The sequence below is a fragment of the Tachysurus vachellii genome, chromosome 12, assembly GCF_030014155.1.
Source record: "Tachysurus vachellii isolate PV-2020 chromosome 12, HZAU_Pvac_v1, whole genome shotgun sequence".
NCBI lineage: Eukaryota > Metazoa > Chordata > Actinopteri > Siluriformes > Bagridae > Tachysurus > Tachysurus vachellii.
The window spans coordinates 21,824,638-21,849,709 of NC_083471.1; the positions used below are offsets into that span (position 1 = coordinate 21,824,638).

At 38.4% G+C, this 25,072-nt stretch overlaps 4 protein-coding genes and 3 pseudogenes across 4 annotated transcripts; all 7 read left to right on the top strand.

Moving 5' to 3' along the window:
* The first annotated feature begins 5,056 nt into the window (after positions 1-5,056).
* On the top strand, positions 5,057-6,151 carry LOC132854803 (leukotriene B4 receptor 1-like). The gene has a single exon (XM_060883423.1). It carries the CDS (start codon positions 5,059-5,061, stop codon positions 5,947-5,949), a length of 891 nt encoding a protein of 296 aa, XP_060739406.1. The 5' UTR covers positions 5,057-5,058; the 3' UTR covers positions 5,950-6,151.
* A 2,085-nt stretch (positions 6,152-8,236) lies between these two features.
* On the top strand, positions 8,237-9,670 carry LOC132854317 (formyl peptide receptor-related sequence 6-like; annotated as a pseudogene).
* Positions 9,671-10,740: 1,070 nt separating this feature from the next.
* LOC132854853 (leukotriene B4 receptor 1-like) lies at positions 10,741-13,630 on the top strand. Its single transcript, XM_060883494.1, has one exon. The coding sequence runs from the start codon at positions 10,741-10,743 to the stop codon at positions 11,629-11,631; it is 891 nt and encodes a 296-aa protein (XP_060739477.1). The 3' UTR covers positions 11,632-13,630.
* Positions 13,631-14,576: 946 nt separating this feature from the next.
* On the top strand, positions 14,577-15,235 carry LOC132854318 (atypical chemokine receptor 2-like; annotated as a pseudogene).
* Positions 15,236-17,649: 2,414 nt separating this feature from the next.
* Positions 17,650-18,842, top strand: LOC132854783 (C-C chemokine receptor type 7-like). Its single transcript, XM_060883393.1, has one exon. The coding sequence runs from the start codon at positions 17,650-17,652 to the stop codon at positions 18,499-18,501; it is 852 nt and encodes a 283-aa protein (XP_060739376.1). The 3' UTR covers positions 18,502-18,842.
* A 1,098-nt stretch (positions 18,843-19,940) lies between these two features.
* Positions 19,941-20,864, top strand: LOC132855145 (leukotriene B4 receptor 1-like; annotated as a pseudogene).
* A 722-nt stretch (positions 20,865-21,586) lies between these two features.
* LOC132854978 (atypical chemokine receptor 2-like) lies at positions 21,587-23,222 on the top strand. Its single transcript, XM_060883669.1, has one exon. The coding sequence runs from the start codon at positions 21,674-21,676 to the stop codon at positions 22,556-22,558; it is 885 nt and encodes a 294-aa protein (XP_060739652.1). The 5' UTR covers positions 21,587-21,673; the 3' UTR covers positions 22,559-23,222.
* The last annotated feature ends 1,850 nt before the right edge of the window (positions 23,223-25,072 follow it).

Genomic DNA, 25,072 nt, shown 5'->3' on the forward strand with positions numbered 1-25,072 from the left:
GGTAAACTGTAGGCAATGCTAGGGAAAAAATAACTTTATATTTCAATTTCCAGTTCTTTCTGAGGAAACTTTTTTTTTTATTTTTGTTTCAGTGCATCTAGTATTTTAGGAACATTTTTAGCCAGCCTGTGACTGTTAAAATGTCCTTATTTGCGTTAGAACACTAATCTTTCTGCATGACCATACTGGAGGTTGGATGAATAGATCTCATGTAATCCTAGGACACGTTACTGCTACTATGCTTAGTTCAGTTGATTGGAGACGTCACAGAAGACATCAATCTGCACTTCAATTAACAGCTATACAGAGCGTGTGAATTACATTTCCATTCACTTTCAATGCCTTGTGCTAGAATTGTTAAAAATGAAATGCAATAAATGAATCCGTGCAAAAAATATGCAAGGCAGTAAATGTAAATCATGATTACCCTGGAGGCAGATGAAATAATAGAGTCTGAAACTAAAAGCATGTAGCATGGACGCTCATGTCCATTAACAGATCGCTCTTTACATTTAGGCTGCTTTTCTGATGAATCTGACAGCAGCAGCAAACAAGGAATATATCATATATATGTCAACCCCAGTCTGTATACCCCAGTTTGTATCCTGGTATTGGACTGACATGAAACATCATCATGATTCCTGTCTTGTTCTTTAATGCTAGTCAAATAGCGTGTCAAGCAGTGATTCAAGAATGTGACAGCCTTCTTCAATCTTATCAGCTTGGCATTTCTCACATTTCTTATCTACACACCCTGCTGTTGGAACTTAATTCAGGCACATTAAATTCCCCAATGAGATCCTTTAGGTGACTCGGCTTGTCTGAGTCATCTCAGTACTGGAGGTGCTAAAATGTTTGAGGTGGTCATTTTGATTTTTTGCTAGCATGAGCTCACATATGCCAGTTTATAATTTGCATGACTCATGAGTATCGAGAGAGGTGTAGTGTGCGGTGAAGGTCGTATTGAGTGAACACTTCATGATTCCTGAAGCACTTATAGAGATTGTTTTTTTATCCCCATTGTCCAGACCTGCACTTGGTTACGGTGCAATGTATTGTAAGTTGTAAGAGTATTGATCTCAAAGCACAATTCAAGTATTATTCGGTTTCAAGAGAGCTTCATGTTTAATATTTTAGACCTGACATTCAGCTGAACTGAAACTCAGCTCAGGTAGTCAACTTAGTTATAAAGATTAATACAGACTGTTCAGGGATGATTGTTCCTTAAATGTAACCTTGGTTCTCTACAGTGTTTGGGTGAATGATTTGGTTTAGGACTTACTGTGAATTTTCAGAGCAAGTGAAGATCAGAGAAATTCTTAAAGCAGCACACCGATGAACCATAGACACATCGAAACAGAAGCCTGATTCAATGAAACATTCCACCAATCTGATTGAACACTTTACCTGCCTTTCTCTCTCTCTCTCTCTCTCTCTCTCTCTCTCTCTTGTCTATTTCCTCTATACCTGCCTCATCAGTCATGCTATTTATTTACAGTAATTGTTTTTTCTCTCCACCTCACCTTCATTTTATGACAGTCACATTTGTTCTTAAGCCTTAGCTTCACGCCAGCACCTTTTCCAGCAGTCACGTCTTTCTATACCTCTATGTTCGTTCCTATGATCATTAAACTTCACCTGACATTGACTCGATGTCCAACTTATAATGTACCTCCATTCATTTAATAGATAAAAGGATAGTTTTTAATTAATTAAAAGGTAATTCATCATCATAAGGACACTTGAGGCACTCAAGAAAGGTTAAAGATTTGGTCACTTTCCAATTTGTAAATGAAACTGGCTAAGTGTATTTGGCAAAGATCCCAAAAAAGCTAACGCTGCTTTTTGGAGGGTGTACATATTCCATTGCATATGCAATGTATATAAACTAGGGTAAACTAGGTGACTGGGATCTGGCATCCGTGTTCCATTTTTCACCTGCTGCATTTCAGAAACAAATGAGCTCATGCTGGTTAAGTGAACACTGAGAACCAGGGCAGATTTTAAAAACGCTTGAATAAAAGGTGTTTACCTTTTAAAGAAGTGATGCCTGCATAATATAATTTCCTGTAACATTTTCTTTATATACTTCTTGTTACCTTTGCTAACTCCAAATGTGATTCATGGTTGCTTTTTTTCTACATGTGTGTTTTGAGAGGAAAACAAGAGACTTGAAGTTCTCCGGTATGAGAACTGTTTCTTGATGAGTGAGGTCAGATTTCTGCCAATTTTAAGCTGATCGGGTTAAGTTTTGGTTAGTTTGTACCCACTCAATGTAGCTCACATCTATTCTTAGCTGACGTGCAAGGACTTTATGTGGTCTTCTGCTTTTTTAGCCCATATGCCCATGGTTTGGCATGTTGTATATTCTGTAATGCCTTATTTTTGGCCATTCATGACTAACTTCTCTTTTCAACAATTCTTTTCCACACTTAGAACTTGTACTCACTGGATATTTTATGTTTTTCTGTGAAAAGCCTATATAGATAGTCTGTATTTCTGAATTGCTGAACCAACAACCATTCTACACTCAGAGACACTAAGCTCACCCATGGATTTCTGATGTCAACTGAAGCTTTTAGCCTGTTTACCATTATTGTAATTCTGCCACATTAGGTTCATTGGATAATTGCATGATGAGTGGATATAGTGGTGTTTCTATGAAAATGCTTTGTATTTCATCATATATTGTTTGATACTTATGGTTAAACATTTGGTTGGCTTTCAGTTCCCATGTCTCAGTTTCACACCCTCAATATAATGGCAACATACCACAGCGTACTGTGATCTAGTCCAATGTGATGTAGTGTTAACAACTCAGTGGCAGCATACAGAACAGAAAATACTTCCTTCCTTCATAATATAGAGATTTGAGAAAGTTCAATGAAGTTGTTTAAATTGTCAAATGTCAAATGTGATAATTGAAAATACAGTGATGTACATTATAGACTGATGAGCCTAAAGAGATATTAGTTTATTCTCCGGAAAGATAAAGATAAAGTCTCAAATGCTAATTTAAATATTGTGGCTTGACCCAAAGAGAGCGTTTCATGATAGAGCAACAAACTAAACAGTTTTTCATGACCTAATGCAATTCGTCCCACATATAGTGCAAGTCTGATCTGCAGCGGGATTCTATATTTGAAATACATTTAATGGATACTTTTTTAAATTAGTGGGTTCAACTAGTCCAACTTCATCCACTGATGATCTCAGGCAAACATTGGCAGTTGAAACAGTAAGTGCTGTGTGTTCTGAACAGAAGTGAATAGGGGTAGCAACACCTCAGCCACAAAAAGCTAGATCATGCAAACTCACAGATCTCGCTTACTCACTAAATCACTTGCTGGTCGCACTTTTATCACATTTATACAACTGAATTGTGAGTTAAGGACCTTCCTCAAGGACTCTTGGCAATGCTGGGATTTGAACTCAAAGCCATCCATGCAAAAGTATATTCAAAACCACTGCCTAGATCTGATGTGAATGATGTGAACTCTGTTTTTCCAAGGTAAGGGTGGTTTGTAGCATTTCATCATGGCATTTCCTGTAACCATCTATTTTAACATCACTCATTGATAAAAGCTTCCAAAAACACAGCATCCCACCATGCAAGCATTATAGACAAACATCCCATTGAGTTGTACTAAAGAGATCAATGACTTTCAACATGCCACTGTCAGAGGATGGTACCATTATACCATTATTCTGAAGCAGAAGAAATTAGGAGCAAAAGCTCTGCCATTAGGACCTGGACCATGTAAACTCTAAGAGCAGGATCATGAAGTGCTCACATGTGTAGCAGGTATCACCAGTCCTCACTTACAGTTGAGATCCAAACTGCCTCTGGATGCATTGTAAGCACAAGAATTGTTGAAGAAGCTTCATGAAATAGATTCCCATGGCAGTGGTATAAAAAACATCAGCTAAAATGTGTTCTCTGAAGTGATGCCTGTCTATTTCACAGTCTGACCAGTGAATTTGGGTTAAGCATATAGCAAAGGAACATGCTAAATGTTCATGGTTTTGAAATGGGATCTTCACAAAATATATAAAGGTGTGATGATTACATAATTTTAGCCATAAATGAAGCATTGACTAATTATTAATTACATGGGTATATGAGCCTGAACTGTTAATATTAAATTTGCAGATTAATAAGAAGCACAATTTGTTTGTCTGTGTGTAAGGGATTGTTTTATGGTATGTGACAAATACAGTACTTACGGTTCGTTCCCTCATCAAACCACATCCTCTTTCTTTGCCTTTTACAATAAACACTAACCCATGAGTTCCGGCATGTTGTTGTGGTCTTTGTCATTGTGTATGAAAGCAGGTAATAATAATTTGCATGTTTGTTTGTTTCTTTGATGTTGGTCACACTAATCAATGTGCTTGAAGGGTTTGTGAGGATAAACAAGAATTCCAGTCACTACTGGTGGATTATTTTGCCATTCCTTTATGAAAAATGGATCAGGTCCAAGTGGAAATAAAATCAAACATAATCAGAGCTTTTAAGATGCCTGCCCTACTCTTGTCCCTGAAAAATGCTGTCCATTGTCCTTTTCTGCCTAATTTTACGCTGAAGGAGCATAACTTTTCATTATTTGACAAGTGGATCAACTATCCAGAGGTTTAGAAAAATGGCCTTGATTTGGGCCTTGATTTGGGCCTTGATTAGCCTTGGGGTCAGAACACAGAGCTGAGTGTGTTAAAAAAAACCAACCCTCTGATTAATAATTTTGAAAAGGTTTATTTGAATTTGTTGATTGTAGATTTTGCAATGAACTGAACACTGATACAATAATTGAGCTTGGGTGGTTAATCCTGATTCATTCTGCAATAAATTTTATGTTATTGATGACAATTTCAAATACCGTCAATATAAATGAATCCAGAACTGTAATACACTTTGTTAGGTTTCTTTCTCCATGAGTTTACCAGTGATGCCAGTAATGCTTTATTTACGTAGGCACATACGTAACCACAGATACCGACTCTTCTGCTTCTTGAAAAATCTAGTGCTTTGACTCAGCTTAACCACAGATGTGTTTAACCATGCAGCAGCTCAACTCTTCAAACAGCTCACTCACCTCTCCTGTCACAGCTGAATACTTGATTGGGAGTAGTTTCCTTGCAGTTTGCTTCATACTGGGAGTCCCTGCTAACATAGCAGTAGTGATATATCTTGCTGGATGGCTGAAAAGAGGCAGTTTCACCCCGAGACTGATGCTAAGTCTGGCCATATCAGATCTACTCACTCTGCTTTTTCTGCCGGTTTGGATTTGGGCTCTTCTGCATGGCTGGGTGTTTGGCTTGGTTTTCTGTAAGCTTCTTTCCTATGTGGTCTACTTAAGCCTCTACTGCAGCATACTGTGTGTAATGTTGATGAGCATGCAGAGATACATCCAAGTGCTTCATCCTGAGAAATGGAACAAACTTGGCAGAAAAGGACAGAAGATCCTTTTGAGTGGGATGTGGATGTTAAGTGCAGTTTTATCATGCTACGCTCTCGTACAGCGCACTCTAAGCTTGGACAGAGAAGGACGACTTCAGTGCAGTCTACGCTATCGGAACGATGTTGAAAGAGTGTCTACATTAATCTGGGAGATTATACTATTTGTGGTTTTATTCTTCACATTGACTTACTTTTACTTTCATCTTTACCAAGGAGTTAATAGCACAGCTTTCTTTAGCAGCAACTCATTGACCAAGCTGGTGACCAGAATTGTGGCTTGTTTCTTTATTTTTTGGGTCCCGATACAAATCTCCAATGTTATGATTGTCTCTGCTTTGTTGACTGGGAATGAGAATCTGTTAAAATCTGCAGAATCTGGAGACAATATCACTGCAGCTCTGACTTTAATTAACAGTTGTGTGAACCCCTTTTTGTATGTTTTCTCTGCTCGAGCTCTACGTCAACACCAACATGGAACAGATAATACTTAGTTCCTTCATGATGTGAGATTTTATGGGTTTAATGACAGCCATTGACATTTTGCATTTTAAAAAGAATTTTTATATTCTCACTTAACTTTAACAATAATTTTTAAGTGCAAACTCATATGCAACTTGCATCTTCTTTCTCTGCCCTTTACCACACCAAAAAAAAAAAAGATTTCCTGTACATATTATGCACCATGACTTTTGCGCATCATAACCTAGTTCCTGTATCTAAATTGTTTTCCTGTTAACTGCTTAAGATGCTGTTATTGTAAATGTCTACATGATTCTAAATAAAAATGTAATGTTAATTTCCCAGTATGAATGAGAAACAACTGTTTCTTCATTTCTTTGTTTCTGTTATCTCTACCTTCTCTAATATAGTCACAGAACAGCTGGGAAAATAATTAGATATACAGTAACTCATTATGGTCTTATATTGATATCACCATATATTATTAGATGAGCCCATTACTCTTACATTACCTAAAGAATATGAATACAAGTGGTGGATAGTGTACAAATCTCTTTGACTTAAGAAAAAGTACTTAGACAATAGAAATAATTCACTTAAGTAATAGTCATAACAGTCATTAAGTAAATGACAAGTTAAGTTATGACAAGTTAAGTAAATGACAAGTTAGTCATCTGGTTATCTGTATAAGTCATATTATAGTCATTAAAATTTACATTGTATTGGTTGATTATCTCCAGAAGCATGCAGAACTGTTACACTATGCAAAGAATTTCTACTGAAAAAATAAACTTTGCACCCACCTTCCAGTATAGCTCAGTGTACGGTATATATATATATATATATATATATATATATATATATATATATATATATATATATATATATACACACATATATACACATATATACATGGTTGCATGACTACTAATTTGCTCACTCATTCATTAATAAAAAAGGGGTTTATTATTTTTTTCATCAATAAGGCAAAATTGTTTTAAAAATTTTCAGAAGCCATTTTGTGGTTTATGATTTCTGCAGTTAAAAAAGGCATCAAACCTCAATTCAGTTAATCAGGGTGTTCAGGTTTTGAAGGCAGGCAAGAGTGACATATTTTAAATATGTTTGTGTCAAACAAGTTGTGAATTTGTTGTAACATTAAAACAGGAGATCATGACTTACTCGGTGCTCAGAGTGATGCTCGCAGTGCCAGTGGTTTTCTCTGTGGGTGAATGAGGATGATGATGAACAATTCCAGGGTATGCTTTTTTTCATTGGTTGTTGCATTACAATAGTGCTATTTTCTGATTGGCTATTGTGTAGCCTCTTTTTTTGATTGGCTGATAAGTGTCAGGCTCGACTAAGAACTCCAGGGGAGACGCGTTTGATTCCTGCCCGGTTCCATGGAGACAGCTGTGTGAACAGATACATTTTGGGCGCTGCGGCATATTAACTTGCAACTTGGTGATTTGGGGCTGTGATAAAGGGTCCCTACAGGGTACTGGGGTGGCTTGAGATTGTAGATGCAACTCTGGTTCCACACATTGTAGATACAACTCTGGTTCCAGCTGCTCCTTCTCTGGAACGACTACCACCATAGGCACAGGGATCACCTCCATTTATGGTTGAAGGAGACCGATTTGGTATATCTTCTGTGCCTGACAAAAGGATGCGGCAGGGCCGTCCACAACCACCATGCCTTCCTGTCATTGTGCTGATGTCAATGGCCTAGGGAACATCTCTACATCCAATACTGTGCACATCCTTTGACATACTATGCGTTTTCAGGACATATCCTTGCATATTCCTCTTGACAAATTCTAAAATGTAGGTAATTTTCTCCTCAAAATTAGTGGAAAGGTGAGGCAAGGACTAACCTGGAATTGAATCATGAAATGCACAAATGCATATTTTATCCAGTTTTACCCCAAATGCAAATAATGTGTCCCAACTTGATCAAGGAAGCTTGTGGTGCATTGGGAATCCCTACCAATACCCTCAACTTCATTATGTTGCACTGGTCCTGGAAATGCCCAGGTTCCCTGCAACACAAGCACCCATTGCACATCACATCTAGTATGACTATGTCTTTGATGCCACACACATTTTCCAGCAACAACAATCAACAGGTGTCCAAGAGCTGCTGGGTGATTGAAAATGTGTGGCCAATCTCATGGAGGTTCAACACACTGAACCACTGATGCAGCCGAACATTTGCAGGATGGCACACTCCAGGACTGGGTACTCCAGCAAGTTCACAAATGGGATTTGTTGGGCTGCAACCGTGGCTTCACTGACAGCAGTGATAGTAACTGGACCATGGACTTTGGAAAGCCCAATGCTTCTGCAGTATGCTCAAAGTGATCAACCAATGTCTTTGTTTAGTCAAGCAGCCCCATCTTTGACAGCATGATGTGGAGTATGGCTACAAAGACTACCATGAATGCTGCTAGAGTACCAGCTCTCTGGCCCTCCAAAGCACCTATCAATTTGTGCTTCAGACTGTGTCTGGAATTGTGCTCTTGCACAAACATTGGAGGTCTTGGAGGGCCTGTCTTTGAGTCTGGTGGATGCCAGTGTGGCTCTTGATGATCTGGGAGAGGGGAACTCCATGATGATTTAATATTAACTTCAAATTCTCTAGTGGAAATGAGTAAAGGCAAATTTGGGAAAAATACAGAGATCTTTTAAGTCTGCAAAATATATTGCTGAACATTTTTTGTCAGAACTTCCTGGCATCCACTAGTATCTTTAAAAATAAAAAAAAACATTTTTGTTATCTACGTAAGAAACTGCAGACTCCTATACTTCTGCTTCTTTTATTATGCAGAGCCTACACCCTGTTACACAAAACCTCTAAATACACAGCACCTCAACTCATCCAACAGTGCGCTCATCGCTCCTGTCGCAACTGAGAACCTGATTGCCAGTAGTGTGCTGGGAGTTTACTTCATACTGGGAGTCCCTGTTAATATTGCTGTAATGGTGCATCTGTCTGGATGGCTGAAGAGAGGCAGAGGCCCGTTTTGATTTGGGCTCTTCTGCATGGCTGGATGTTTGACTTGGTCTTGTGTAAGCTTCTCTCTTTCATGGTGTTCTTAAGCTTCTACTGCAGCGTACTGTGTGTGGTGTTGATGAGCATGCAGCGATACATCCAGGTGCTGCATCCTGAGAAATGGAAGAAGCTTGGCAGAAAAGGAAAGAATATAATTTTGAGTGGGATGTGGATTTCATGTTATGCTCTCATACTAAGCGATCTAAGCTTGGACAGAGGAGGACGACTTCATATCATGCTAATTTATCAGAATGAGGTTGAAAGTGTGTCTACTTTAATCTCGGAGAATATAATATTTGTAGCTTCATTCACCATCGTATCTTTTTCTACTTTCACCTTCACAGAGGAGTTAATAACTCAGCTTTCTTTAGCAGTAACTCATTAACCAAGCTGGTGACCAGAATTGTGGTGTGTTTCTTCATTTTTTGGATCCTGAATCAAATCTCCGACATTGTGATCATCTTTACTGCATTGACTGGGAATGACAGTCTGTTAAGGTCTGCCGAATCTGGCGAGAATGTTACTACAGCTCTGGTTTTTATTAACAGTTGTGTGAACCCCTTCCTGTACGCTTTCTCTGCTCGGGCTCTTCAACCGGGAACAGCTGGAACAAATGATCCATAGTTTCTTGAAGATATAGAGGTTTGAGTGAGCTGATGCACGTCTCTGACAGCCTTTCACAGACATTGCATTTAAAGGCACACCATATAAAATTATATGAATCGTTATAGTTTTTTTCTGCATCTTCTAATTCTTTTTTATTACACCTAACATATTTTGCAGATGAATTTAATATATACTGTATGACTTTTTAAATGTCTACCTAATACATTTGTGTGATCCTAAAGCATAATGGCTTAAAACAAAGAGTAAGTCTTAAATTAGAAAGTGATGAATGTTACTCAATCCAAAATGTGTTCATCAATATTAGCAACATTCATTTTAAGTATAGTTTTGTGTTTGTTAGATTTTTTGTGTCTCTGCTTTACATTGCTGCTTTTATATATAGTTTTAGTTGAAACTGAAAGCTGTTTTCTGAACTTCAAAAGACTTACATTTTGAGCTACAAACCAAAATAAAGTTTTCTGGTTTTCAAAAATGCTACTTCTGCTTGCGCAGTTGTGAGACAACATGAGAGGAACTTGCAGCACATTTACTGTGAGTTGTAACATATTATAATTGTACAGGGATTTGCTTCAGAGCGTAGAGTGTTAAGGCAGAAAAGACACACACATATACACATACAGTACACACAGACACACCACACACACACATTCAAACACACACCCCTACTTACTAAAGGAAGAAATGCAACTGATACAGAGCTGAAAATGATGTAATATTGTCTTTTTGTAAATAAAAGAATTATAATTAAACCATGCAGTATCTCAAGATGTTCGACATTGAAACAAAACCAAAATTTGTCACTCCAGTCTCACTGCAACTGCAAGCGATATGTCCCGACTTGATCGAGGAAGCCTGTGGTGCATTGGGAACCAAGACCAATACCCCCAATTCCATCACGTGCCACTGGTCCTAGAACTGGTCCTACATGCACCTCTTTACTGTCTATATGTTTATAAAGCTTAAATTATGTCAAAATGAGTGCATGAAGTGATGCAAAATATATTGCTGAAGTTTTTTCACCAGAACATCCTGACATGTATCTTTCAACATCATGCTGTTTTTTTTATCTACGTAAGAAACCACAGTCTTCTGCTTCTTTTATTATTTAGATCCTACACCCTGTTACACGAAAGCTCTAACCATGCAGCACCTCAACTCATCCAACAGCTCGCTCACTGCTACTGTCTCAACTGTGAACCTGATTACCAGTAGTATGCTGGCAGTTTGCTTCATACTGGGAGTCACTGGTAATATTGCTGTAATGGTGCGTCTGTCTGGATGGCTGAAGAGAGGCAGTTTCACCCCGAGACTGATGCTAAGCCTGGCCATATCAGATCTGTTCACTCTGATTTCTCTGCCCGTTTGGATTTGGGCTGTTCTGCATGAATGGGTGTTTGACTTGGTCGTGTGTAATCTTCTCTCTTACATGATCTACTTAAGCTTCTACTGCAGCGTACTGTGTATGATTTTGATGAGCATGCAGCGATACATCCAAGTGCTGCATCCTGAGAAATGGAAGAAGCTTGGCAGAAAAGGAAAGAAGATCCTTTTGAGTGGGATGTGGATGTTAAGTGCAGTTTTATCATGCTATGCTCTCATACTAAGCAATATAAGCTTGGACAGAGGAGGACGACTTCAGTGCACGCTAAGATATCGGAATAAGGCTGAAAGAGTGCTTACATTATTCTGGGAGATTATAATATTTGTCGCTTCATTCACCATCGTATCTTATTTCTACTTTCAACTTTACAGAGGAGTTAACAACTCAGCTTTCTTTAGCAGTAACTCATTGACCAAGCTAGTGACCAGAATTGTGGTGTGTTTCTTCATTTTGTGGATCCCGAATCAAATCTCCGACATTGTGATCATCTTTGCTGCATTGACTGGGAATGACGGTCTGTTAATATCTGTAGTATCTGTAGAGAATGTTACTACATCTCTGGTTTTTATTAACAGTTGTTTGAACCCCTTCCTGTACGCTTTCTCTGCTCGGGCTTTACAACCGGGAACAGCTGGAACAGATGATCATTAGTTTCTTGAAGATATAGATGTTTGAGTGAGCTGATGCACGTCTCTGAAAGCCATCGTTTTGCTTATTCCTGCAGACTATTTTGATAGTTTTTTTCTGCATCTTCTAATTTTTTTTTTTATTACACCTAACATATTTTGCAGATGAATTTAATATATACTGTATGACTTTTTAAATGTCTACCTGATACATTTGTGTGCTCCTAAAGCATAATGGCTTGAAACAAAGCGTAAGTCTTACATTAGAAAGTGATAAATGTTACTTAATCCAAAATGTGTTCATCAATATTAGCAACATTCATTATAAGTATAGTTTTGTCAGTGGTGTAGTCTGGGCCATACGTACGTATACGGAGTATGCTTACTTTTTCCACGAAAGCTGTTTGCGTATAACGACTTCTATGGCTTAATATTAGCGTATACCCGCGGTATAACCACCTGTTTTGCTGCTTAAAACGTCCATAATTTACCCTCGTCTTTTCTTCCCCTTTAACTGCATCGCATTTTTTAAGTCGCAAAACTTCGTTGTAATTGGTTCATTTTTAATTGAATTCCGCCCCCTTTCCCCGCCCCCGACAGCTGTCATGTACCAACTTCACCGAGCGTTTACAGGAAGGACAGTTTACTTCAGTCACAGAAGCTGGTGTCATGCTGAAGCACACTTAATTAAAGTTGGCCACTTATTCACAAATACGTGTTTCCCGAGTCAATAACTCCTGAGCTAAACGCGGGTACTACACAAATAACACCTCTTTTCTATCGTAGTACTGTAGAGAGACAGCTACAACCCAATTTTCCTCAAAATAAACTTTCCTCCGTGGTGAACTGAGAAACAGATTCCAAGGGACCGTCTGCAAAGTGCAAAACCTGCAAAGCGAATACTAAAAAACAGTCAATAACTTCACTGTAATACACTGTACTGTCACCAAATTCAGCTCACACATCACTGATAGTTATACGACAACAATTGCTTGGGAGAAAAGTCTTTTTGTATCAATTTATATGATTTTTCATAATAAAAAAAAAAAACAATAACTTCACTGTATTACACTATACTGTCACCAAATTCAGCTCACACATCAGTGATGTCCTGATAGTTATACTACAACACTTATTTTGGGGAAATGTCTTTTTGTATAATGTTTAATGATTTTTTATATGAAAATAATTCCATAACTTCACTATTATGGAAATTATATTCAATACCTTCACTGTAATACACTGTACTGTCACCAAGTTCAGCTCTCACATCACTGATGGCTGATAGTTATACTACAACACTTATTTTGAGAATCCTTGCTTTTTGATTATTTTTATTGTTTGCATTATAAACAATATACAACAATATACATTTCACTGTGATGTAAACTTCAATGTGTAAATCAGCTTTTGTCAAACATATGTAATTCTGTTGCTTATATAAGAGCTATTACAGATATTGTTATACTCTATGGTCTCTGTACTTGCTTTAGCTCAATGCACAATACCAAGGGATATATCCGCTCGGTATTTGTGCTTCTGTCATCCCAAGGCATTTTAAGTGGAACCATTTTGTGCAGGTTCCACACTGAATCTATAAGGGGGAAATATGTAAATTATATCTATAAAATATTTGCTTTAGGAATCCTGTAATGCATAAACAAATTTAAATATTTAATTACTTTCAATTTATCCATACACTCCTGAAAAAAGTCTTGTCGCCTATCCAAGTTGTAGGAAGAACAGATAATAACTTGACTTCTAGTTGATCATTTGGAATCAGAAGTGGCTTATATGAAAGGCAAAGGCCTCTAGATTAAGCTTCAATAGATGTTTCATCAAAAAAAATCAACCTTATGCTTTTCCACAGTCCATGTTACAATAGACAGAAAAAAGTTTGGAACATACTGTAACTGAACAAACTATGCATAATTGAATGATAAATAGTTTTTATATAAGTGTATGAGTGCATTATGGTAGAGCATTATGTTAGCATCGCAAAGGTTGTGGGTTCGATTCCCAGGGAACACAGATACTGATAAAATGTACAGTATGTAACTGAAATGCACTGTGAGTTTCTTTGGATAAAAGTGTCTGCTAAAGGCATGAATGTTAATGTCATGTAAATGCAAACATTGACTTCTGTGTGTTGTTTTTGCTTTTCTTGTTTTGGCAGCATGACAGGGAACAGGGGGTTTAAGAGGTGGGCGGGGGTAGTAGTATGCCACTTTTTTTTTGAGGACTACACCACTGAGTTTTGTGTTTGTTAGATTTTTTTTGTCTCTGCTTTACATTGCTGATTATATATATATAGTTTCATGAAAACTAAAAGCTGTTTCCATGAACTTTAAAACACTTACATTTTGAGCTATAAACCAAAATAAAGTTGTCTGATTTTTAAAAATGCTACCATCTGCTTGCACAGTTGTGAGGCAACATGAGAGGAACTTGCAGCACATTTTCTATGATTTGTAACATGTTATAATTGTACAGCAATTAACTTTAGAGCATAGAGTGTTAAGGCAGAAGACACACACACACCTACCTACTAAAGGAAGAAATGCAACTGATACAGAGCTGGAAATCATGTAATATTGTCTTTTTGTAAATTAAAGAATTATAATTAAACCATGCAGTATCTCAAGATGTTCTACATTGAAACAAAACCAATATTTGTCACTCCAGTCTCACTGCAACTGCAAGCGATATATCCAGACTTGATTGAGGAAGCCTGTGGTGCATTGGGAACCAAGACCAATACCCCCAATTCCATCACATGCCACTGGTCCTAGAACTGGTCCTACATGCACCTATTTACTGTCTATACATTTATAAAGCCTAAATTATTTCAAAATGAGTGCATGAAGTAATGCAAAATATATTGCTAAACTTTTTTCACCAGAACTTCCTGACATGTATCTTTCAACACCATGCTGTTTTTTTTTAAGAAAAAACAGACTTCTACTTCTTTTGTTTTATGTTACACCCTGGTACACGACAGCTCTAACCATGCAGCACGTCAATTCATCCAACAGCTCGCTCATCGCTCCTGTTGCAACCGAGAACCTGATTGCCACTATTGTGGTGGCAGTTTGCTTCATACTGGGAGTCCCTGGTAATATTGCTGTAATGGTGCGTCTGTCTGGATGGCTGAAGAGAGGCAGTTTCACCCCAAGACTGATGCTAAGCCTGGCCATATCAGATCTACTCACTCTGATTTCTCTGCCCGTTTGGATTTGGGCTGTTCTGCATGAATGGGTGTTTGGCTTGGTCTTGTGTAAGCGTCTCTCTTACTTGGTGTTCTTAAGATTCTACTGCAGCATACTGTGTATGATTTTGATGAGCATGCAGCGATACATCCAGGTTCTGCATCCTGAGAAATGGAAGAAGCTTGGCAGAAAAGGAAAGAAGATCCTTTTGAGTGGGATATGGATGTTACTGTAAGTGCAGTTTTTTCATGCTATGCTCTCATACTAAGCAATATAAGCTCGGACACAGGAGAACGACGTCAGTGCACGCTAAGATATCGGAATAAGGCTGAAAGCGTTGCTACTTTAATCTGGGAGATTATAATATTTGTGGCTTCATTCACCATCATATATATGGAGGCAGAAGGGAACCCAGACTAATACCCCCAATTCCATCACTGGTCCTTGAACTGCCCAGGTTCCTTACAACACTGCTGATAGAGTACCGGCTGTCTGGTCCTCCAAAGCATCTAGCAATGCTCAGTCTGTGTCTGAAGAAGGGGTCTGGAGGTGTTGCTCTTGCTCCAAGTTTAGCTCATGAAGGGCTTGGTGTTGAGTCTGGTGGATGCCAGTGTGGCTCTTGATGATCTGGGAAAGGGACACTCCATGATGATTTTATCTTATTGTGACGGTGCATAGCCCACCTCACATATTTGGCCTCTACCATTATTTAAATGTTATTTTGAAGTGAAATTTAGTAATTATGTCATTTTTTAAAATCCTCTTATTTATGAGAATAAATAAAAAAAGTTAATAGTTTATTAAAATCTATTAAAATCTACTGATTCCTCTTTGCTAATTACCTTTTCCCTGGGTCCTAGATCACTCTGGTTCATGGCGTGGACGGTCACATTCCATGTGTCAGCAAACAAAGGCAGAGGCGGGGATTCAGGCTCCATACTAATGTGTTCTAGAGGAACTTGGACTAAACCACTCTCACTCACTCATTTTCTACCGCTTATCCGAACTACCTCGGGTCACGGGGAGCCTGTGCCTATCTCAGGCGTCATCGGGCATCAAGGCAGGATACACCCTGGACGGAGTGCCAACCCATCGCAGGGCACACACACACACTCTCATTCACTCACGCAATCACACACTACGGACAATTTTCCAGAGATGCCAATCAACCTACCATGCATGTCTTTGGACCGGGGGAGGCACAGGGAGAACATGCAAACTCCACACACACAAGGTGGAGGCGGGAATCGAACCCCGACCCTGGAGGTGTGAGGCGAACGTGCTAACCACCAAGCCACCGTACCCACCTGGACTAAACCATCAGGTTCAAATTTGCATTTACATTTACAGAATTTGGCAGACACACTAATCCAGAGCGACCTACAGAAGTGCTTAAGTCCCTATCATTGGATACATTAACTCTGGGTCACTAGGTTACATAGTTAAGATACCATGAGTCTAAAACATTGTTCAAGTTTTTTTTTATTTTAAATTTAGAATGGGATTTTTTCTATTCACTTCATTTAGTTTATTTCTTTTACTGTTTGTTTGCAGTAGTTTTTATTATTCTTTAGGTTATTGCTTGCATTGTGTTATGTATACTCAAATGGATATGTTTTTGTACATACAGTATTATTCGGGTTTAGGGACTTCATTCATTCATCTTCTACCGCTTATCCGAACTACCTCGGGTCACAGGGAGCCTGTGCCTATCTCAGGCGTCATTGGGCATCAAGGCAGGATACACCCTGGACGGAGTGCCAACCCATCGCAGGGCACACACACTCTCATTCACTCACACAATCACACACTACGGAGAATTTTCCAGAGATGCCAATCAACCTACTATGCATGTCTTTGGACCGGGGGAGGAAACCAGAGTACCCGGAGGAAACCCCCGAGGCACGGAGAGAACATGCAAACTCCACACACACAAGGTGGAGGTGGGAATCGAACCCCGACCCTGGAGGTGTGAGGCGAACGTGCTAACCACTAAGCCACCATGCCCACCGGGTTTAGGGACTTATTTGTTAAAATGTTATTTGGGATTTACCTTTTTGTTTCTCGTGGTGGTGGGCATATTATACAAGGTCTGTGTTGTTCAGCCATAGCAACACTTTGTGCTTCTTATCTTAGGGTTTGTTTACTTTTTGTTTTGGTTTTTGTTTTTGTTTCATACTTTGTTATCAGGGGACACGTTTAATCACTGGTGTTTTTGTCCTGGATACATTATCTAAAATTTTTGATTGTTGTATGGAACCTTGTTGGGTGTGACTTTTGTTATATATAAGCCTGTACAATTTTGTTTGTTGAAAGGAAAAAAACTACTTTAAAAATTTTTTTTATCATCTGTCCTGCTTGTTTTTGCCCTCAAACATCACATTTATCCTGAAATCCTCATTGAACAGTCCTCAGTTTCTACACCAGTGTGACATTCTATAAGTACAGTTTTGTGTTTGTTAGATTTTTTGTGTCTCTGCTTTACATTGCTGATTTTATATATAGTTTTGGTTGAAACTAAAAGCTGTTTTCTGAACTTAAAAACACTTACATTTCGAGCTATAAACCAAAATAAAGTTTTCTGATTTTTAAAAATGCTACTTCTGCTTGCACAGTTCTGAGACAACATGACAGGGTTTGCTTCTTGGTTTTATTTTTGTTGATGTGCATTTAGAAGAAATGCAAAATATATTGCTGAACCTTTTCACCAGAACTTCCTGACGTATCTTTCGACACCATGCTGTTTTTTAATCTACGTAAGAAACCGCAGACTCCTATACTTCTGCTTCTTTTAGTATTTAGATCCTACACCCTGTTACACGACAGCTCTAACCATGCAGCACCTCAACTCATCCAACAGCTCGCTCACCGCTACTGTCTCAACTGTGAACCTGATTTCCAGTAGTGTGCTGGCAGTTTGCTTTATACTGGGAGTCACTGGTAATATTGCTGTAATGGTGCGTCTGTCTGGATGGCTGAAGAGAGGCAGTTTCACCCCGAGACTGATGCTAAGCCTGGCCATATCAGATCTACTCACTCTGATTTCTCTGCCCATTTGGATTTGGGCTCTTCTGCATGGCTGGGGGTTTGGCTTGGTCTTCTGTAAGCTTCTGTGTGTGATTTTGATGAGCATGCAGCGATATATCCAAGTGCTGCATCCTGAGAAATGGAAGAAGCTTGGCAGAAATGGAAAGAAGATCCTTTTGAGTGGGCTGTGGATGCTAAGTGCAGTTTTATCATGCTATACTCTTGTACAGCGCAATCTAAGCTTGGACAGAGGAGGACGACTTCAGTGCAGGCAAAAATATCGGAATGAGGTTGAAAGAGTGGCTACTTTAATCTGGCAGATTATAATATTTGTGGCTTCATCTACCATCGTATCTTATTTCTACTTTCAACTTCACAGAGGAGTTAATAACTCAGCTTTCTTTAGCAGTAACTTATTGACCAAGCTGGTGACCAGAATTGTGGTGTGTTTCTTCATTTTGTGGATCCCGAATCAAATCTCCGACATTGTGATCATCTTTGCTGTATTGACTGGAAATGACAGTCTGTTAAGATCTGCAGTATCTAGAGAGAATGTTACTACAGCTCTGGTTTTTATTAACGGTTGTGTGAACCCCTTCCTGTACGCTTTCTCTGCTTGGGCTCTACAACAGGGAACAGCTGGAACAGATGATCCATAGTTTCTTGGAGATATAGAGGTTTGAGAGAGAAGATGAACTTTTCTAACAGCCTATCAAGGACATTTTTTCTTTCAGTCTATTTTTATAGTTTTTTTGCACCTTCTAATTCTTTTTTATAACACCTTTTAATATATTCTTTCAGATTAATTGAATCAATTTAAAGTGAGTCTGTATGATTTTTCAAACTTTTAATCTACCTAATACATTTACACCAATAGCATAATTGCTTGAAACAGTTGATGTATCCTAAGTCTGTAACCTAGTGAACGAGTGTTAATGTATTCATTGCTGGAGACTTCAAAGCACTTTTGTACATTGCTCAGGATAAGTGCATCTGCCAAATGTTGTGAATGTAAAATTTTAAAGTGACAAATGTTAATCAGTCAAAAATGTGTTGTTAAATATTTGCAACATTCATTGTAAGTATAGTTTTGTGTTTGTTAGATTTTTTGTGTCTTTGCTTTACATTGCTGATTTTATACATAGTTTTAGTTGAAACTGAAAGCTGTTTTCTGAAATTAAAAACACTTACATTTTGAGCTATAAACCAAAATAAAGTTTTCTGGTTTTTAAAAATGCTACTTCTGCTTGCAGAGTTGTGAGACAACATGAGGGGGTTTGTTTCCTTCTTGGTTTTATTTGTGTTGATGTGTTTTTGGCCTGGTTACATTATCTAAAGTTTATGATTCTTGTATGGAACCTTGTTGGATGTGACTTTTGTTATATATAAGCCTGTCTAATTTTGTTTGTTGAAAGGAAAATTTTTTTTTTAAAAATTTTTTTATTATCTGTCCTGCTTGTTTTTTTGCCTTGACCATCACATTTATCCTGAAATCCTTGTGTTTCTACACCAGTGTGACTTACCTTCATTCTCTTTAATTCTGCTTTTCCAGTGATTCTTGAATCATGGTCTCTCTCAGTGGAGACACACCAACTTAAGCACATACACATTAGTCAGTTCTGTTCAGCTCAGATCTAGCTATGTTCTCTAGTGTCTCTGTGCTCTCTTGTCTCCCATGTATATCTCTGCTGTCACTCAGGTGTAGCCACCTCCTTAGCACTCACTCTCCTGATTCCACCCTCCATTCAACTCCACAGGTCTACAAGAGAATCAGCAGAATTTTCTGCATTGTAGTTTTATGCAGCTGACTGAACTGACTTTACTGAATTTTCAGACTAAAAAATACATTTTGTTATCTGTCTTAAACACCTACATGCAGATCTTTACTGTATATACATTTATAAAGCTTAAATTATGTCAAAATGAGTGCATGAAGAAATGCAAAATATATTGCTGAGCCTTTTTTACCAGAACTTCCTGACGTATCTTTCGACACCATGCTGTTTTTTTTTTTATCTACGTAAGAAACCACAGACTTCTATGCTTCTGCTTCTTTTAGTATTTAGATCCTACACCCTGTTACACAAAAGCTGTAATCATGCAGCACCTCAACTCATCCAACAGCTCCTGATCATTGCTCATCATTCCTCATCATTGCTCCTGTTGCAATTGAGGACCTGATTGCCAGTATTGTGGTGGCAGTCTGCTTCATACTGGGAGTCCCTGGTAATATTGCTGTAATGGTGCGTCTGTCTGGATGGTTGAAGAGAGGCAGTTTCACCCCAAGACTGATGCTAAGCCTGGCCATATCAGATCTACTCACTCTGATTTCTCTGCCGCTTTGCATTTGGGCTCTTCTGCATGGCTGGGTGTTTGGCTGGGTCTTGTGTAAGCTTCTCTCTTACATGTTGTACTTAAGCGTCAACTGCAGCATACTGTGTGTGATTTTGATGAGCATGCAGCGATACATCCAAGTGCTGCATCCTGAGAAATGGAAGAAGCTTGGCAGAAAAGGAAAGAAGATCCTTTTGAGTGGGATGTGGATGTTAAGTACAGTTTTATCATGCTATGCTCTCATACTAAGCGATCTAAGCCCGGACAGAGGAGGACGACTTCAGTGCAGGCAAAGATATCGGAATGAGGTTGAAAGAGTGGCTACTTTAATCTGGCAGATTATAATATTTGTGGCTTCATCTACCATCTCTTGGTATATCTTATTTCTACTTTCACCTTTACAGAGGAGTTAATAACTCTGCTTTCTTTAGCAGTCTTGGAGCTGTAGAGGTTTGAGAGAGAAGATGAACTTTTCTAACAGCCTATCAAGGACATTTTTACTTTCAGTCTATTTTTATAGTTTTTTTGTCCCTTCTAATTATTTTTATAACACCTTTTAATATATTTATTCAGATTAATTTAATTAATTTAAAGTGAGTCTGTATGATTTTTAAAACTTTTTATCTACCTAATACATTTACACCAAAAGCATAATTGCTTGAAATAAAGAAGTAATTCTTAAATTACAGTTATTTTCCCTGTTTGTATTGTGTTAAAAAACCAACAAAAAAAAACAAGCTTAACGTTGATGTATCCTAAGTCTGTTACCTAGTGAATGAGTGTTAATGTATTCATTGCTGAAGACTTCAAAGCACTTTTGTACATTGCTCAGGATAAGTGCATCTGCCAAATGTTGTGAATGTAAATTTGTAAAGTGACAAATGTTCATCAGTCAAAAATGTGTGTGTCAATATTAGCAACATTCATTATAAGTATAGTTTTGTGTTTGTTAGATTTTTTTGTGTCGTTGCTTTACATTGCTGATTTTATATTTAGTTTTGGTTGAAACTGAAAGCTGTTTTCTGAACATAAAAACACTTACATTTCGAACTATAAACCAAAATAAAGTTTTCTGATTTTTAAAAATGCTACTTCTGCTTGCACATTTGTGAGACAACATGAGAGGGTTTGCTTCCTTCTTGGTTTTATTTTTGTTTCTTACTTTGTTAACAGGAGACACTTATTTAATTATTGATGTGTTTTTTGCCTGCCTTTACTTGGAATTTTCAGACTAAAAAATTACATTTTGTTATTTGTCTTAGCCACCTATATGCATCTGTTTACTGTTTATAAGTTTATAAAGCTTACATTATGTCAAAATGAGTGCATGAAGAAATGCTAAATACATTGCTGAACCTTTTTTACCAGAACTTCCTGACATATCTTTCGACACCATTCTGATTTATTTTTTTTATCTACGTAAGAAACCACAGACTTCTATGCTTCTGCTTCTTTTAGTATTTAGATCCTACACCCTGTTACATAAAAGCTGTAATCATGCAGCAGCTCAACTCATCCAACAGCTCGCTCATCGCTCCTGTTGCAACCGAGAACCTGATTGGCAGTAGTGTGCTCGCAGTTTGCTTCATACTGGGAGTCCCTGGTAATATTGCTGTAATGGTGCGTCTGTCTGGATGGCTGAAGAGAGGCAGTTTCACCCCAAGACTGATGCTAAGCCTGGCCGTATCAGATCTACTCACTCTGATTCCTCTGCCGCTATGGATTTGGGCTCTACTGCATGAATGGGTGTTTAGCTGGGTCTTGTGTAAGCTTCTCTCTTACATGATGTTCTTAAGCTTCTACTGCAGCGTACTGTGTGTGGTGTTGATGAGCCTGCAGCGATACATCCAAGTGCTGCATCCTGAGAAATGGAACAAGCTTGGCAGAAAAGGAAAGAAGATCCTTTTAAGTGGGATGTGGATGTTAAGTGCAGTTTTTTCATGCTATGCACTTGTACAGCACAATCTCAGCTCGGACAGAGGAGGACGATTTCAGTGCATGCTAATATTTCACAATGAGGCTGAAAGAGTGGCAACTTTAACGTGGGAGATTATAATATTTGTGGCTTCATTCACCATCGTATCTTATTTCTACTTTCACCTTCACAGAGGAGTTAATAACTCAGATTTCTTTAGCAGTAACTTATTGACCAAGCTTGTGACCAGAATTGTGGTGTGTTTCTTCATTATTTGGATCCCACATCAAATCTTAAACATTGTGATCATCTTTGCTGCATTCACTGGGAATGACAATCTGTTAAGATCTGCAGTATCTGGAGAGAATGTTACTAGAGCTCTGGCTTTTATTAACAGTTGTGTGAACCCCTTCCTGTACGCTTTCTCTGCTCGTGCTCGACAACAAGGGAACAGCAGGAACAGATGATCCATAGTTTCTTGAACATATAGAGGTTTGAGTGAGCTGATGCACGTCTCTGACAGCCTTTCACTGACATTGCATTTAAAGGCACACCATATAAAATTATACAATCATTTTGCTTATTCCTGCAGTCTATTTTTATAGATTTTTTGCACCTTCTAATTCTTTTTTTTATTACACCTAACATATTTTGCAGATGAATTTAACAGATACTGTATGACTTTTTAAATGTCTACCTAATACATTTGTGTGCTCCTAAAGCATAATGGCTTGAAACAACGAGTAAGTCTTAAATTAGAAAGTGATAAATGTTACTCAATCCAAAATGTGTTCATCAATATTAGCAACATTCATTATAAGTACAGTTTTGTGTTTGTTAGATTTTTTGTGTCTCTGCTTTACATTGCTGATTTTATATATAGTTTTGGTTGAAACTGAAAAACAAAAACTGAAACTGAACTTAAAAACACTTACATTTCGAGCTATAAACCAAAATAAAGTTTTCTGATTTTAAAAATGCTACTTCTGCTTGCACAGTTGTGAGACAACATGACAGGAACTTGCAGCACATTTACTGTGAGTTATAACATATTTTGTTTGTACAGCAATTTGCTTCAGAGCCATTTCAGACTGTTAAGAGTAGAAATAGATGCCAATATAAAGGCAGAAGACACACACACACCCCTAACTACTAAAAGAAGAAATGCTGATACAGAGCTGAAAATTATGTAATATTGTGTTTTTCTAAATAAAAGTATTATAATTAAACTATGCAGTATTTTAAGACTTTCTACATTAAAACAAATCCAAAATTTGTCACTCCAGTCTCACTGCAAATGCAAGCAATATGTTTTAACTTGATTTAGGAAGCCTGTGGTGAATTGGGAACCAAGACCAATACCGCCAATTCCATCTTGTGCCACTGGTCCTAGAACTGCCTAGGTTCCTTGCAACACTTCTACATCATTTTCAGACTATGCCTTTTGGGCTGCATGGGGCTCCACCTAGAATCTGCAGAATCTGGAAATAATAATCTGGAGATAATGTTACTTCAGCTTTGGTTTTTATTAACAGTTGTGTAAATCCCTTCCTGTATGCTTTCTCTGCTCGGGTTCTTCAACAGGGAACAGCTGGAACAGATGATCCTTAGTTTCTTGAAGATATAGAGATTTGAGTTAGCTGATGCACGTCTCTGACAGCCTTTCACAGACATTGCATTTAAAGGCACACCTTATAAAATTATATGAATCATTTTGCTTATTCCTGCAGTCTATTTTTATAGTTTTTTGCATCCGTTACAACATAAATTGAGTATAAAGGAGGAAAAGTGCGAATTTCACTGGGATACAATCTCTTCTCTGGGTTACATTATCAATGGCCAGGGGGTGGAAATAGACTCCAGCAAAGAAAGGGCGGTCACTGTATGGCCCACCCCAACCAGTCTCAAGGAATTGCAGAAATTTCTTGGATTCAGAAACTTTTCTAGAAGATTTCTTAAAATTTTTAGCTCTGTGGCAACCCCCCTGACTGCACTGCTGTGAGGTAAACCAAGTAAGATGCAGTGGTCATCCATACTCTGAGATATAAGTGCAGTCGGGACTGAAGTGAAGGTCCAGCAGATTTCCTCAATCTTCTCCTGGTAGAAAAGATTGAGGAAATCTGCTGGACCTTCACTTCAGCCCCGACTTCTTTTTTTACAGCTCTTCTGCAGCCCCGACAGCAGAAGAGCTGTAAAATCTCTTCTGCTGCTACAGTTGAGAAATGCGACAACAAAGGTGTCGCATTTCTCAACTGTAGCAGCAGAAGAGATTTTACAGCTCATCCAGTCTTGCAATCCTACCACCTGCCCATTGGATCCACTCCCTTCCACTATGCTCCAGACCATCTCGCAAGACCTTCTGCCCTTCATTTCCACTATTGTCAATAGATCCATAGCATCTGGTCAGGTGCCAACTACTTTCAAGAGCGCAAGGGTTATTCCCATCCTAAAGAAACCTGCTCTGGATCCATCAGACATCAGTAACTACAGACCGGTATCACTTCTCTCGTTTCTTTCAAAAATTCTTGAACGCATTGTCTATAATCAACTGTCTGTCTATCTCTCACAGAACAACCGCAAAGACCCGAACCAGTCTGGCTTTAAAGCAGCTCATTCCACAGAGACAGCCCTTTTGGATGTCTCTGAGAAACTACATGCTGCTAGATCAGCCAAACTGTCATCCGTCCTTATTCTCCTTGACCTTTCAGCAGCGTTTGATATGGTCAACCACAAGACTCTCTTATCCACCCTCAGGAGTCTTGGGATTTGCAGATCAGCTTGGGAATGGTTTGCTTCCTACCTGGAAGGACGCTCATATCAGGTAACATGGAGGGGAGTGACATCTGCTCCACGCAGACTCTCCACTGGCGTCCCACAGGGCTCAGTACTTGGTCCTCTTCTTTTCTCCCTGTATACTCACTCTCTTGGGGAAGTTATTTCCTCACATGGGTTCTCTTACCACCGCTATGCTGATGATACAC